Here is a 15,014-nt window from a genome sequence, read left to right as displayed (position 1 = left end):
CCTGGGCCCGATGAGCAAATATGACGGAGCGGGGGTAAGCTCAGTCAGAATCACTCCAAGCACACGCCTCTCCTCGACACCCACCATGACAGGGTGAGGACCGGCCACTCCCGCAGCCACAACACCCCCTTCCCCCTGCGGAGTAACGCGATGGCAGAAGATGACCAAAATCTTCACTCTTAACACATCGTGATAAAAACTACGCAGACCCCGTATGGCGGGTCGACTGATGCCCGCCAACAGGAGCCGCGAAACCCCCCTTAGGCAACGGCCCCGACGGAAAAAATACGTGGCCAGAGCGTGCCATCTGAGGGGCTTCTCCGCGTACATGTACCTCCGCAGAGTCCTGATACGGAGAGCCGCCACCTGGGTACACACGCACACCAAGGACTGGCCACCCTCCTCTAACGGGAGACTCAGGACCGCTGCGGAGACTTAGTGCTTCCTCTCTCCCCAACTCCCTCTCCCTTTCCTCTCTCCCCCTCTCCCTCCCTCTCTCTCTCCCTCCATCACTCTCTCTCTCCCCCTCTCCCTTTCCCCATCTCTCTCCCTCCCTTTAAGAGGGAGTTAGATGTGGCCCTTGTGGCTAAGGGGATCAGGGGGTATGGAGAGAAGGCAGGTACGGGATACTGAGTTGGATGATCAGCCATGATCATGTTGAATGGCGGTGCAGGCTCGAAGGGCCGAATGGCCTACTCCTGCACCTAATTTCTATGTTTCTATGTTTCTCTATCCCCCTCTCTCTCCATCCCAAAGATCCTCTATAATCTTTGCTCTCTCCCCCCCCCCCCCCCCCCCTTCCCCCCCCTCTCCCCCTCCCCCAGGGCTGCAGTACCGCGCCGTGCCACCGGGTGTCGCTGCGGCCCCGCGTGGCCGAGTACAGGCGCGCTCTGGCCTTCTACTTCCGGTTCCTGCCGGAGCGGCGCGTGGATCAAGATGTCGGGCCGGGAAGGTGAGGACAGTCTCCCCGCGCCCCGCGCCCCTGCCCCGGCCCGGCCCGTCCCTGTCCCTGTCCCTGTCCCTGTCCCTGTCCCTGTCCCTGTCCCTGTCCCTGTCCCTGTCCCTGTCCCTGTCCCTGCCCCCGCTCCGCGCCCCGCCCTGCTCCTGCCCGGCCCGGCCCACACACACACACACACACAACCCGGCCCCGACACTCCCTCTCCCTCTGCATCCCTCTCTCCATACATGTGTCGCCTTCTCCCTCTCCCCCTCCATCCCTCCATCAGCCCCTCCTTCAGCCTCTGTTTAGAAGCCTCTGCAGATACTGAAAATCTGAAATAAGGAAAGCAACTGCTTGAAGCTGGCAGCATCTCTGGAAGGAAACACTTTGAACCTTTGGATCAATGACTCACGCTCCGATGTTAACTGTTTCTCTTTCCACAGATGTGGCCTGACTGTATTTTTAGTTTTCATGTCCTATTTCAAAGTTTGCTGTGATTATATAGAACTAGATGGATTGTGAATATGGTGCAGGATGTAAAGAGGAGGGTGGGTATATGGGCAAGCCAAATGAGTTGGCAAGGAGATAGCTGATGCATTTTGTTGGAGGGAAAAATGAGCATGCATTGAAAAGAAAGTAAGGCTGCCAATTCGTACAGATTGTGGTCTGTTGGTGGGGAAGTCAAGGATTCAGTTGCAGAGGGATGTGCAGAGATCCGGTTCCATGAGCTTGGTAACCAGTTTGGAGGGGATGATGGTGTTAAACGCCGAGCTGCAGTCTGAACAGCAACCTGATGTATGTGATTTTGTTGTCCAAATGGGCCTGTGCAGAGTGGAGTACCAGTGAGATTGCATCCTCCGTTGACCTGTTGTGGCAATAGGTAAAGTGTTGTGGCTCCAGGTTCTTGTTGAGTAGGAGTTGATATGCCTCATAACCAACCACTTGAAGCACTTCATCACCATGGACGTTAATGCCACCAATCAGTTTTCATTGAGGCACATCACCTTACTCTTCTTGTGCACTGATATCATTAATGCCCTTTTAAAGCAGGTGGGAAAATCAGACCTCAGTCATGAGAGGTTGAAGATGTCTGCAAAACTTCCAGCCATTTGGTCTGCACAGGTTTGATAAATATGATCAGGTATCCCATCAGGTCCTGTTGCATTTCGAGGGTTCTCCTTTCTGAAGGATCTTCTGACATTTCCCTCAGTGACTGGGGGCCTGGGAAGGCACATCAGCATTCCCCTATCAAAGCGTGCTTGAGATGTGACATGAGCTGCTGCCTGATTTTGCCATGTGTGAAACGATAGCGTGCAAGACCTGCCACAGCTGCCATTCACCCGCCTCTTCCTCCAGTTTAGAGTCCCTTTTAGCTTTTTTTATGGTCTCATCAAGGTCACAACTGGACGACTTGTATGACTCATCAGTCTGAAGAAGGGTTTCGGCCCGAAACGTCACCTATTTCCTTCGCTCCATAGATGCTGCTGCACCCGCTGAGTTTCTCCAGCATTTTTGTGTACCTTCGATTTTCCAGCATCTGCAGTTCCTTCTTGAACGACTTGTATGACTTTGTGCCTCCAGACTTGAATGCCCAAGAAACCCCAAGGCTTCTGGTTGGGGAGCATTTGGATTGTTTACGTGGGAATACACTCCTCACATTTTTTATAAAGTCAGTAACAACTATGGCATAGTCATTCAGGCCCATGGTCGAGTCCTTGGAACATCGCCCAGTCTACTGTTTGTGGCGTCAGCACTGACTTGTGCTTTCCTGTTATCTTGTAATTTTGTGTCATGTTTTTATTTTTCTTGTGCTTTGCAGGAGGCAAGAAAAAGCCATTGAAACAACCGAAAAAGTCAAACAAAGAAATGGATGAGGTCTGTACCACAACAGTTTGCAATGTTGCTCAACGATGAGGACTGTTTTTCAGGAAGGGATGGCGTGGGAGAAGCATGGGTGGAGGTAGAAATGGATGGAGGGGGAAAGGGATGGAGGGTGGTGGAAGGGGAAAGGGGTGGGGGTGGAGGAATGGATAGAATAATTTGATGCATATGGATGTGGTACACAGGACTAGCCACTTTACAGAGACAAAGTTAAGCAGGTTGTTTAATCTTCGGTTAATCTGAAATAGTCTCTTTGAATGTGCCCTTCGCTGCATCCAATTTCCTCCTTTTTCTGCCTGCTAGTTCTTTACAGATATTGAACATTGCCTGAAAAAGTTGCGGCTTGACTAATTCACCTATACCTCCTCCCTCGGGTCTATTCAAGAACCGAAGGCCGTCACTGCCGCCTAGACAGGTTCACGGGCACCTTTTCCAACCTCATCTACTGCATCCGGTATTTCCGATGCGGCCTTAATCGGCGAGACCAAACGTAGACTAGGCAACTGCTTCTCCGAACACCTGCACTCATTCCTCCAAGGCCTGCTGGATATCAGGTTGCTGACCATTTCAACTCCCCATCCTGACTTTTCTGTCCTGGGCCTCCTCATTACCAGAGGTAGGCCACAATCAAATAGGAGGAACAGTGCATGGATAGCTTACAACCTCATGGTATGATTATTGAATTCCCCAAATTCTATGTAACCAATCTGCAAACAGCCCCCTTTTTTCCCTTCCCTCTCTTTCCTGTGCTCCACATGGATTTGCACTCATTTTTTTCTCCTTCCCACTCCCCTTCCACCAATATTCCTTCCTACGGCTTGACAACTCTTCGATCCTTGTCTCATACTTTTTGTCTCTTTATCTCTGGCCTTTGTCCAGCCATCTGCCAATCAAACCCCCTCATCAATTATTATTTGCCAGGCTTTGTCCTGCCCCCCCCCCTCTCCTAGTTCCCCCTCACCCCTACCACAATCTGTCTGAAGAAGAGTCCCGAGATGCTTGCCTGACCTGCTTCTTTACTCGAGTACTTGTCTTTTTTTGTCATTTACACTGTCTTTCCACTGTCTGCTTAGCACGCAACAAAAGCTTTTCCCTGTACCTTGGTACATGTGGCAATAAACTAAACTGCCGTCCTTTTAACTGATAGTAGAGGCTTTGGATGTATCTAATGTATAACAATGTACATCACTCATTTTTACTGTTGAAGCTTAGAATTTTTTGTACATAATTGGTCTTTGGCATCCGTTGCATTGCACTTCTCTGGGTCACCTCCATGTTCTGGTTATTTCTGCTGGTGGCCAAACCTCTTTCACTGCACTGTTGTGCAAGGATGATTACACACATGTTACACAAAATTTAGCTTGATATTCATGATTTTTGTTTACTTAAGTGAAAGAATAAATGAAACCAAATCAAGATTAATACTTAAGTTGGCATCATTGTATGAAATTGTACAGTTGAGGAGTCAATGTGATCCAAATTCTTCATAAATTCTGATTAACAAAACCTAAATGCTTTTTTTGAAAGTGAAACACAGCATGAATTAACAAATGGTTTGTGTGGATCCCTGGATACTTTCGTCTCTTGGTCCGCCTAAAGTACTCTAGTTGCAAAACTGAGATGCAATTTTACTTTGTTTATCAGTTCAGGTTTATTGAATTCTCCACAGCAAGTAAAGCCCAGTCATGGCTCAGCAACTTGGTTACAATCCAGACATATAGTGCTGCCTTTACAGAGTATGCCTGCAATCACGTGGGTTTGCTCCAGGTTTTTTTTTCCACGTCTTAAAGATGTGTTGATAAATAGATTGAGTGAGTTCTATAAATTATAGTGTCACAGCTGGTTGAGCTGCTGCCTCACGGTGCCTAACAGTGCCAGAGACTCGGGGTCGATCCTGACCTCAGGTGCTGCCTATAAGGAGTTTGCCCGTTCTCCCTGTGACCACGTAGATTTTCTCTGGGTGCTCTGCTTTCCTCCAACATCTCAAAGACAGTGGACGTGGAAATAGGATAACATAGAACGTGTGAACGGGTGATCATTGGTCGGCCTGTTTCCATGCTGTATCTCCAAGTTAAAATAGAAAATAAATTGCTGCTACTATGTAGGTGAATGTTAGAATCGAGGGGAAGTTGATGGGAATGTGTCGAGAATAAAATAAGGTCAGAATAAATGGGTGTGTGATTGTTGGTGTGGGCCCCGGGGGCCTTTTTCGGGTGTCAGAGGTTATGAGGAGGCAGGAGAATGGGTTTAGGAGGGAGAGATAGATCAGCCATGATTGAATGGCAGAGTAGACTTAATGTGCCGAATGGTCTAATTCTACTCCTATCACTTATGATCTTTTTACATTGTTGTGTGACTGCATGAATCCAGATCATCGTTAAGGAATTTGTTGCAGGTATTATAACATTTGGCAGAGAACATAGAACAGTACAGCACAGGATCGGGCCATTCAGCCCACAACGTTTGTGCCGAACATGATGCCAAGTTAAACTGAACTCATCTCATGATCCATATGCCTCTATTCCCTGCACTTCCATGTGCCTATGTAAAAGCCACTATTGTATCTGCCCACACTACCACCCCTGGCAATGTGTTCAGCCCCCCACCACTCTTTGTGTTAAACAACCTACCCACACATCTCCATTAAACTTCACTCCTCTCAGCTATGCCTGAATGTAGCTGGGCATGACAGAAGGTGTTCCCTGATGGACATTATGAACCTGTTATGCTGCATATGTTTTTCTTTTCTCCCTCTTTTCAAGCTTGCAGCCAGAGCTGTAGTAGGGAGGGGATTGTGTTTAACCACAGGGGCTAGAAAAGGGCAAATTTAATGGAGGATCCACCGATCACTTTGCAGTCATGTGCAACATTTGTGTTCGCTAATCCTTAAACAGAGAAACAGGCTGATGAAGCCAAACCGTTGGCTTTGGTCGCGAGCATAGGGTGGTCAAATGAATGAGTTGATCAGTTGAGTGACCAAAAGCTTGACAAAGGAGATGGTGGACATTAAAATGGAATGTGTAGGAAGGAACTTCAGATGCTGGTTTACACTGAAGATAGGCACAAAAAGCGGAAATAACTCAGCGGGTCAGACAGCATCTCTGGAGAATGGGAATGTGTTGGATTTGCACATGGTTTTAATTTAGCCAGATGGCATTATTCACCAGCACATGCAGTGTGACCTGAAGGGATTTACCTATCATGATCTCCTACTGTCTCTGCAGGATGACCTTGCTTTCAAACAGAAGAAGAAGGATGAGCAGAAGAAACTGGATGAGCTGAAGACGAAAGCTGCAGGCAAAGGGCCACTCGGTGAGTGACGTGACTTTGAAAGTAAACCTCACCGACCAGCTTGGCAGTAAATAATAGTCGAGATTGGTTTGCTGTTCTGGAATGTGGCCGCTCTCCTGCTCCTGCTGGCTGTAGGGTCTGGTGCTGTGCTGCTGCTCCAGTGTGAGCCCAGAGCCAGCTCCTTGTGGCGAGGGGATATATCTGCATGGACAGTCCAGCTGACCATCTGTTAAATATTCACATTCACTAGGGAACAACCAACCTTTGATATTCTCATTACAGATCAAAAACGAAACAATTAGAAAGTTGCTGATCCTTATACAAGGATGCATTTAATTCCCAGAACTGATTCTTTAGACTTGCAGTGCAAAGGAATAGATGATGTTTCAGATCGGAACATACATTCATACTTTGAGTCTGAAGAAGGGCTCTGGCCGGAACCGTCACCTGTGTCTTTTCTCCAGAGATGCTGCCTGACCCGCTGAGTTGCTCCAGCACATTATATCGCCCTTTGATTCAGATTCAGATTCAGATTCAATTGTAATTGTCATTGTCAGTGTACAGTACAGAGACAACGAAATGCATTTAGCATCTCCCTGGAAGAGTGACATAGCTAATGATTTGAATAAATAATAATAAGTGTCCGGGGGGGGGGGGGGGGTGTGGTGATTGGCAGTCACCGAGGTACGTTATTGAGTAGAGTGACAGCCGCCGGGAAGAAGCTATTCCTCGACCTGCTGGTTCGGCAATGGAGAGACCTGAAGCGTCTCCCGGATGGTAGGAGGGTAAACAGTCCATGGTTGGGGTGAGAGCAGTCCTTGGCGATGCTGAGCGCCCTCCGCAGACAACGCTTGCTTTGGACAGACTCAATGGAGGGGAGGGAGGAACCGGTGATGCGTTGGGCAATTTTCACCACCCTCTACAATGCCTTCCGGTCGGAGACAGAGCAGTTGCCATACCATACTGTGATGCAGTTCGTAAGGATGCTCTCGATGGTGCAGCGGTAGAAGTTCACCAGGATCTGAGGAGACAGATGGACCTTCTTCAGTCTCCTCAGGAAGAAGAGACGCTGGTGAGCCTTCTTGATCAGTGTTGAGGTATTGTGGGTCCAAGAGAGGTCATCGGAGATGTTGACTCCCAGGAACCTGAAGCTAGAAACACGTTCCACCTCCGTCCCGTTAATGTGGATGGGGGTGTGCGTGCCGCCTCTGGACTTCCTGAAGTCTACAATGAGCTCCTTGGTCTTCTTGGAGTTACGGGCCAGGTTGTTGTCAGCGCACCATGCTGCTAAGTGCTGGACCTCCTCCCTGTAGGCCAACTCATTGTTGTTGCTGATGAGGCCAATCACCGTTGTATCATCTGCATACTTGATGATGGTGTTAGTACCATGTACAGGTGTGCAGTCATAGGTGAAGAGGGAGTAGAGGAGGGGGCTCAGCACACAGCCCTGTGGAACGCCGGTGTTCAGGGTGAGGGTTGAAGACGTGTGCTTGTCTAACCTAACAGACTGGGGTCTGTTGGTTAGAAATTCCAGTATCCAGTTGCAGAGGGAGGGGTCGATGCCCAGGTTACCGAGTTTGGTGATCAGTTTTGATGGTATAATGGTGTTGAATGCTGAGCTGTAATCGATGAACAGCATTCTTACGTAGGTGTCTCTGTTGTCGAGGTGGGAGAGGGCGGAGTGAAGTGCCGTTGAGATGGCATCCTCCGTACTCCTGTTCTTGCGGTAGGCAAACTGATAGGGATCCAGTGTGGGGGGTAGGCAGCTTTTGAGGTGAGCCAGGCCCAGCCTCTCGAAGCACTTGGTGATGATGGGGGTAAGTGCAACTGGGCGGAAGTCATTGAGGCTTGCCGCAGTGGAGTGTTTTGGCACTGGCACGATGGAGGTGGTTTTAAGGCAAGTGGGGATAACTGCTTGGGCAAGTGACAGGTTGAAGATGTCAGTCCAGACGTCTGTCAGCTGCGCAGCACAGGCCCTGAGCACGCGCCCGGGGATGCCGTCAGGGCCAGCAGCTTTAGGTGTAAACCAGCGTCTGCAGCTCCTTCCTAAACATTTAATTTATGGTCATATTGACTCGACCATTTTGCATACCAGTTCCTTTCACTCCTGATCAATTTCTACTCCCGTTCCGATGTGATTTTCTGTAACAGAGTGCCAATATTCAGATGTGTCACTGCTCCTTTTGCTGTATTTTTCAGTTCTCATTGTTGTTTCTCTTATCCCTTAATGTATTTTACTTAGATATTTCCCTCAATTTATGTTTTTATTCCATTACTCCATCGTCTGTTGAGGGTTTGTAAATTGTGCAGTCCTTTTAAATTTAGCATCTGTGCCAAATTACACCTGAGTTTTATGGCTTGCACCTCGGCTGCATGACAACATCCAATTGTTCAGACTTCTATTCCAGCTATTAATGAATAACAAAAATTCCTTGCCCTGCCCCCTTCTTAGATGTTTGATCCCTCCTCCCCAGTCATGGTACATCTATGCTGATTTTGGTGTTATTTATCAATTCTTGTGGAACTAACAAACCAGTGCTGCAAAATCAGTCATGTTGTGTCTGTTGTCAGAACATACTTGGAACATTCCTGAGGCAGCGAATATATTCGCAAAATGTTGGAGCAACTCAGCGGGCCAGGCAGCAACTCTGGAGAAAAGGAGTCGGTAAGGTTTCGGGTAGGAACCCTTCTTCAGACTCAGCCGGAAACGTCACCTCATTTTCTCCAGAGATGCTGCCTGACCTGCTGAGTTACTCCAGCATTTTTTGTCTATTTTCAGTGTAAAACATCATCTGCAATCCCTTCCTCCACACAAAATGAATATATTGTTTATCGCAATACAGCAAAAAACTTGCATTTCCAGAGCACCTCTCATGATTTCTGGATGTCCAAAGCAGTCAACAGCCATGTCAACTTGTGCAAATCAAATTTTCCTGAATAATATGATAATGTATAAGTGGTATTGAATATTAGCCAGAATAAATAACTTGCTCAACTTTAAAATGGTTCTGTGGGAGTTGCACACTCACATTGATTGGGCTCTTGGTTTAGCGTCTCATTTCAAAGATGCACTTCCAATGTCATAGAGAGTCACAGAGTCTTACAGCATGGAAACAGGCCCTTTTGGTCCAACTTGTCAACACCGGCGAACATGTCCCATCTACATTAGTCCCATCTGCCTGCATTTAGCCCATATCCCTCTAAACTTGTCCTATCCATGTACCTGAGGAGCCAATGTGCTTAGCATCCAATGTGGAGCTTTCCCCCTCTGTTTCACTGGAACCTGGATTCATTTTGCTGAAGTCTCTGGAGTGGTGGTTCGGAACAGCACCACATTCTGAATCGGACAAGAATCATTACCTCAGAATCAGCTGTGACTCATTCTAAGACAAGAACTCATCTCACATATGCAGCAACATCTTCACAAATCCACAGCTAAAGCACCACCAGAAGAATATATGTGATGTGATTTGCATTTACTTTTACAACTTTCCTGCTCAATGTGTAAATGTTGACAAGAGAATGTTAAGCATCTGGAGTAAGTGCCAGAAGAAAAGCTCAAGCAGTAGAATGAGGCGTGAGCAACATGGTGCTTCATACTGACGGTGTTTTTTTATGTCTGCAGGTTCTGGAGGCATTAAGAAATCTGGCAAGAAATAACTGATACACTGGAACATCCAAATTAAACCCTATTGAAGCTATAATGTCCATTTATCGTAATAGGGTGGTAACATTTGCAAAGTGTTTTTTTAAATTGTTTGAGCTCTCTACCTTCCCTTGTAAATTGTACATTTGTTTAAAAATCCAATAAAAAAATCTTTCCTGATTTTGTTTTTAAGTGCTATTTGTCTGCCGTTTCACTAAAATATGATTATTTTAAAGACTAAATAGTTATCAGTGCAGTTAAAATTGGTTCTTTATAGCTTGGTTTCAATCCAGAAGCCATTTTATCTTTACAATGTCAGTCAGAGGTAATGACGAGACCTATTTGAGATAAAATAAAAAGATAGTGTGGTACATGTAAAAGTGGATAGAGTTACTCTAAGCCCAGTGATAGCATCGAAGGGACATTATTCCTTGGAACGCAGGAGAATGAGGGGTGATCTTATATAGGTGTGTAAAATCATGAGAGGAATAGATCTGGTTGATGCACAGAGACCCTTGCCCAGAATAGGTTTAAGGTGAAGGGGAAAAGATTTAATAGGAATCTGAGGGGTAACTTTCCTCACAAAGGATGGTGGGTGTATGGAACAAGCTGCCAGAGGAGGTAGTTGAAGCAGGAACTATCCCAATATTTAATAAACAAACAGGTACATTGATAGGACAGGTTTGGAGGGATAGGGTTCAAATGGGGTAGATGGGGCTAGTGATGATGGGACATGTTGGCCGGTGTGGGCAAGTTGGGCCAAAGGGCCTGTTTCCATGCTGTATCACACTAAGACTCTAAGCATTTCTGTGGTTGCTCATTGTAAACTTTTAAGAGATCTGTTTTGAGAGACTGGACTATTTTAATCCTAAATTTTGAAACATATTGGCTAGTGGTTAATGCTTTTATATCTGTGTGCCATTGATGTTCACAAAGCCTAGATATGTAGGAAGGTAGACAAAAAGCTGGAGAAACTCAGCATGTGAGCAGCATCTGTGGAGCGAAGGAATGGATGACGTTTTGGGTCGAGACCCTTCTTCAGATGTGGACGGGATGGGGCAAGATAAACATTGGGCCTAGAGAGGTGCTGCACTTGGTGAATTTGAACATTTGCCGTTGACAGCGTTTCTTAATAATGCAAATAATTTTATCACAACACTAGCTGGAAGGTGGTAATGGAAGACACCTCTCCTGAGCATGGATATTTGACAAATACCTTATTGGCCTTTCTGGTTCAACTTTTTCAGTTCAATATTCAAACTTCTGCTGTTCATGTCCTAACTTCAATGCGTCAGCCATCATGGTCAGCAATGTTTCATTGGTGACATTTTCATTCTTATCGCTCCATAGTCTCTTCCCTCCCCAGCACTGCAATCTCCAGTCATTGTGTCATCCAAAGATAGACACAAAGTTCCAGAGTAACTCAGCGGGCCAGGCAACATCTTTGCAGAAAAAGAATGGGTTACGTTTCAGGTCAGGATCCTTCTTCAGGGGAATGTCTGAAGAAGGGTCCTGACCCGAAACATCACCCATCTTTTTTCCTCCAAAGATGCTGCCTGACCTGCTGAGTTACCCCAGCGCTTTGTGTCTATCTTTGGTATAAACCAGCATCTGCAGTTCACTGTTGCTACGTAGAGTCATCCAACACTGAAACAGACCCTTCAGCCCAACTTGTCCATGTCGACCACAGTGCCCCATCTACGCTGTCCACGAAAAATCCTTAGATATCTCTTCACTTCCATTTCTGTCTTTGTGATCACCCTAAATTTAAGCATTATTATTGGTCCTTAGTCTTTCACCTGTCATGATTCCAAGCTCTGGGATTCCTTCCCAAAACTTCTAACTTTCATTCCAACTTCTTTAAAAATTGCTTCCTTTCATCTGTCCTAATATATTTCCATATTAGGCTGTCAAACCTTGTTTGATGACCTTACTGTGAAGCACCTTTGCATGTTTTATGACATTATTGATTCATGTTGAATCAAACAGAAGTAATTTAATATTTCATTCCCCGTGAATCCAGAGGGGGAAGAAATTCAGTGAGAAAGAATAGGGAATACTGGCACATTAAAGTCCAAGTAAGTTTTTACGAGGATTCATGGATTTTGAGTGGCATTTTCTTCCTTTTCAGCTATCCATCCCCTTGCATTTCATTAAATATGAGTTGCTAATAAATCTAAGAAAGGCTTGAATCGAAACGCTGAAACATGGGACGGAATGAGCAACCTGCTGCCTTATTGATGCCTTTGAGGGAAGATGGATGTGTAAACAAACAAGCAAAGGTGCCAGAGGTGCAGATAATGTTGCGTAAGGGGAGCCTGCAGTGGGGCATAAATCTGGTTTGAGCTGAACAGATCCTGTTTCTGTGTAAATTGTATGTGAAACTGCAGTAATTTCCTATGAAAGGTTTTATTTGTTGAGTTGTAAATTTCTCCCTTGTAGTGCTATCTGTCATCCAGCAGATGGTACAGCTGCATCATTCAATACTTAAATCAAATGTTGGCACCTGAAGCAGACTCTGCAGAAAATGAAATCTTTCAAGTGAAAAGTTAAAGTCTGGTGAAGTCTTGCATTTATAGTGAAGAGCGTTTTCTTGTCATATGTTCCGAAACAGAACAATGAAATCGTTACTTGCAGCAGGCATAACAGATATTTAAACATAGTGGGTGGTACAGCTGTAGAGTTGCTGCCTCACAGAGCCAGAGACCTGGGTTCGATCATGACTACAAGTGCTGTCTTTACAGAGTTTGGTACATTCTCCCCGTGACTGCATGGCTTTTTCCCAGGTCCTCTGGATTCAACCCACACTCCAAAGACGTACATGTTTGTTGGTTAATTGGCTTAGTTAAAAATTGTAAATTGTCTCTCGTGTGTAGCATGCGCTAGTGTAACAGGGATCGTTGGTTGGCGCTGACTCGGTGGGCCGAAGAGCCTGTTTCCATGCTCTATTTCTAAACTAATCTCTAAAACCCATAATAAACAACAAAAAAAGTATATAGATACCCCTCATCCTGCACTCCAAGGAGTCCCCAGGCTAAGAGTAACTCCACTTTCAACTCTACTCCAGTCTTGAGGAAAGGTTCTGACCTGAAACATCACCTGTCCATTTCCATGTCTGACCCATTGAGTCCCTTCAGCGAGTTGTTCTATGCTGAAGATTCCAGCATCTACAGTCCCCTTAAATTATCTTTTCTAAATTTAATCTTTTTGATCTTATAGAATATATTTATTTTGGTCATTTCAGCAAGACTTTGGTAGGCATCTCCAGAAGGTTAGATCACATGGGATCCAGGGAGAGCTATCAAACTGGGTAGAGAATTAGATTTGTGGAAGGAAGCAGAGTGGTGGTAGAAGGGTGTTTCTTGGTCCGGAGGCCTGTGACTGATGGTGTGCCTCAGGGTTTGGTGCTGAGTACATTGTTGTTTGTGGTTTAGACGAGAAAGTACAAGGCCCAAAAGTAAGTTTGCAGGAGTCACTGAAGTTAATGGCATTTGTAGATACAGCGGTATGAACATTAACTTCTCCAATTTTAGGTAGTCCCTGCTTTCTCCTTCTTCCCCCTCCCCTTCCCAGCTCTCCCACAGCCCACTGTATCCACCTCTTCCTTTCTTCTTCCCGCCCCGCCCCACCCCCACATCAGGCTGAAGAAGGGTCTCGACCCAAAACGTCACCTATTTCCTTCGCTCCATAGATGCTGCCTCATCCGCTGAGTTTCATTTTTGCCTACCTTGTAGATAATAAAGATAGTTTTCAAAAATTACTATAGGCTCTTGATTAGCTGAGCAATTGAGCTGAGGAATGGTTAATGGAATTTAATGCATATAAGCGCGAGGTGTGGCCTTTTAGAAATCACGTTCAGGCAAGACCTTTGTAGTGAATGGAAGGGCCCTGGAATGTGGGATCTAGGAATGCAGTACATAGTTCTCTGAAAGTGGCATCACAGGTAGATAGGGTGGCCAAGAACACTTTTGGTACATTGGCCTTCTATTGGTCAGGGTATTGAGTATAGAAGTTGTGAGTTATGTTACAGTTGTACAAGACATTGGTGAGGTCACCCTTGGAGTAATGTGTTCAGTGTTTGTCACCCTGCTTTAGTACGGATGTCATTCATCTGGAAAGAGTAGAGAGAAGATTTATGAGGATGTTGCCAGGACTCGGAGGGGAGGGGGGGGGGGTGTGAGCTTTAGGGAGATGTTGGGGCAGGACTTTATTCCTTGAAGTGCAGGAGGTTGAGGAGTGACCTTATGGAGAAGTATAAAATCACGAGGGGAATAGCCAGGGTGCATGCACAGAGTCTTTTACCCAGGGTAGGGGAATTGCAGTTGTACAGGGGCCTTGGTAATGCAGTTGTACAGGGCCTTGGTGAGACCACACCTGGAATATTGTGTACAGTTTTGGTTTCCTAATCTGAGGAAAGACATTCTTGCCATAGAGGGAGTACAGGGAAGGTTCACCAGACTGATTCCTGGGATGGCAGGACTTTCATATGAAGAAAGACTGGATAGACTTGTCTTGTACTCGCTAGAATTTAGAAGATTGAGGGGGGATCTTATTGAAACTTACAATATTCTTAAGGGGTTGGACAGGCTAGATGCAGGAAGATTGTTCCCGATGTTGGGGAAGTCCAGAACAAGGGGTCACAGTTTAAGGATAAGGGGAAAGTCTTTTAGGACCGAGATGAGAAAAACATTTTTCACACGGAGAGTGGTGAATCTGGAATTCTGTGCTACAGAAGGTAGTTGAGGCCGGTTCATTGGCTATATTTAAGAGGGAGTTAGATGCCTTGTGGCTAAAGGGATCAGGGGGCATGGAGAGAAGGCAGGTACAGGATACTGAGTTTGATGATCAGCCATAATCATATTGAATGGCGGTGCAGGCTCGAAGGGTGGAATGGCCTACTCCTGCACCTATTTTCTATGTTTCTATGTTTCTAAACACAAGAGGACATATGCTTAAGGTGAGATGGGCAAGATTTAATATGAACCTGAGGGGCAACATTTTCACTCGGTATGGAACAAGCTGCCAGAGAACGTAGTTGAGGCAGATACTAGAAACGCAATTTAAAACACACTTGGATAGGTACATGGATAGGAAAGGTTTAGATGGATATGAGCCAAATGCAGGCAAATGGGATCAGCTTAAATGGGGTATATTGATTGTATTGGTTGAGTTGGGCGAAGGGCCTGTTTTGGAGCTATATAACTTAATGACTATTTCGCTAATAAATTCTTCTTGGATCTTCTGTATCTACTGATT

General features: G+C 45.8%; 1 protein-coding gene across 1 annotated transcript in view; it reads left to right on the top strand.

The window, feature by feature from the left end:
* Positions 1-9,938, top strand: part of tma7 (translation machinery associated 7 homolog) — a 242,294-nt gene extending 232,356 nt beyond the window's left edge. The window contains exons 2-5 of the mRNA XM_055648094.1: positions 907-952; positions 2,760-2,815; positions 6,046-6,133; positions 9,738-9,938. Coding sequence (XP_055504069.1) covers positions 937-952; positions 2,760-2,815; positions 6,046-6,133; positions 9,738-9,772 — 195 coding nt within the window. The 5' untranslated portion in view covers positions 907-936 and the 3' untranslated portion in view covers positions 9,773-9,938. The remainder of the gene's footprint in view (positions 1-906; positions 953-2,759; positions 2,816-6,045; positions 6,134-9,737) is intronic.
* Positions 9,939-15,014: the final 5,076 nt, after the last annotated feature.

Source organism: Leucoraja erinacea, chromosome 16 (assembly GCF_028641065.1).
Source record: "Leucoraja erinacea ecotype New England chromosome 16, Leri_hhj_1, whole genome shotgun sequence".
Classification (NCBI taxonomy): domain Eukaryota; kingdom Metazoa; phylum Chordata; class Chondrichthyes; order Rajiformes; family Rajidae; genus Leucoraja; species Leucoraja erinaceus.
This window is presented reverse-complemented; position numbering and strand designations above follow the sequence as displayed.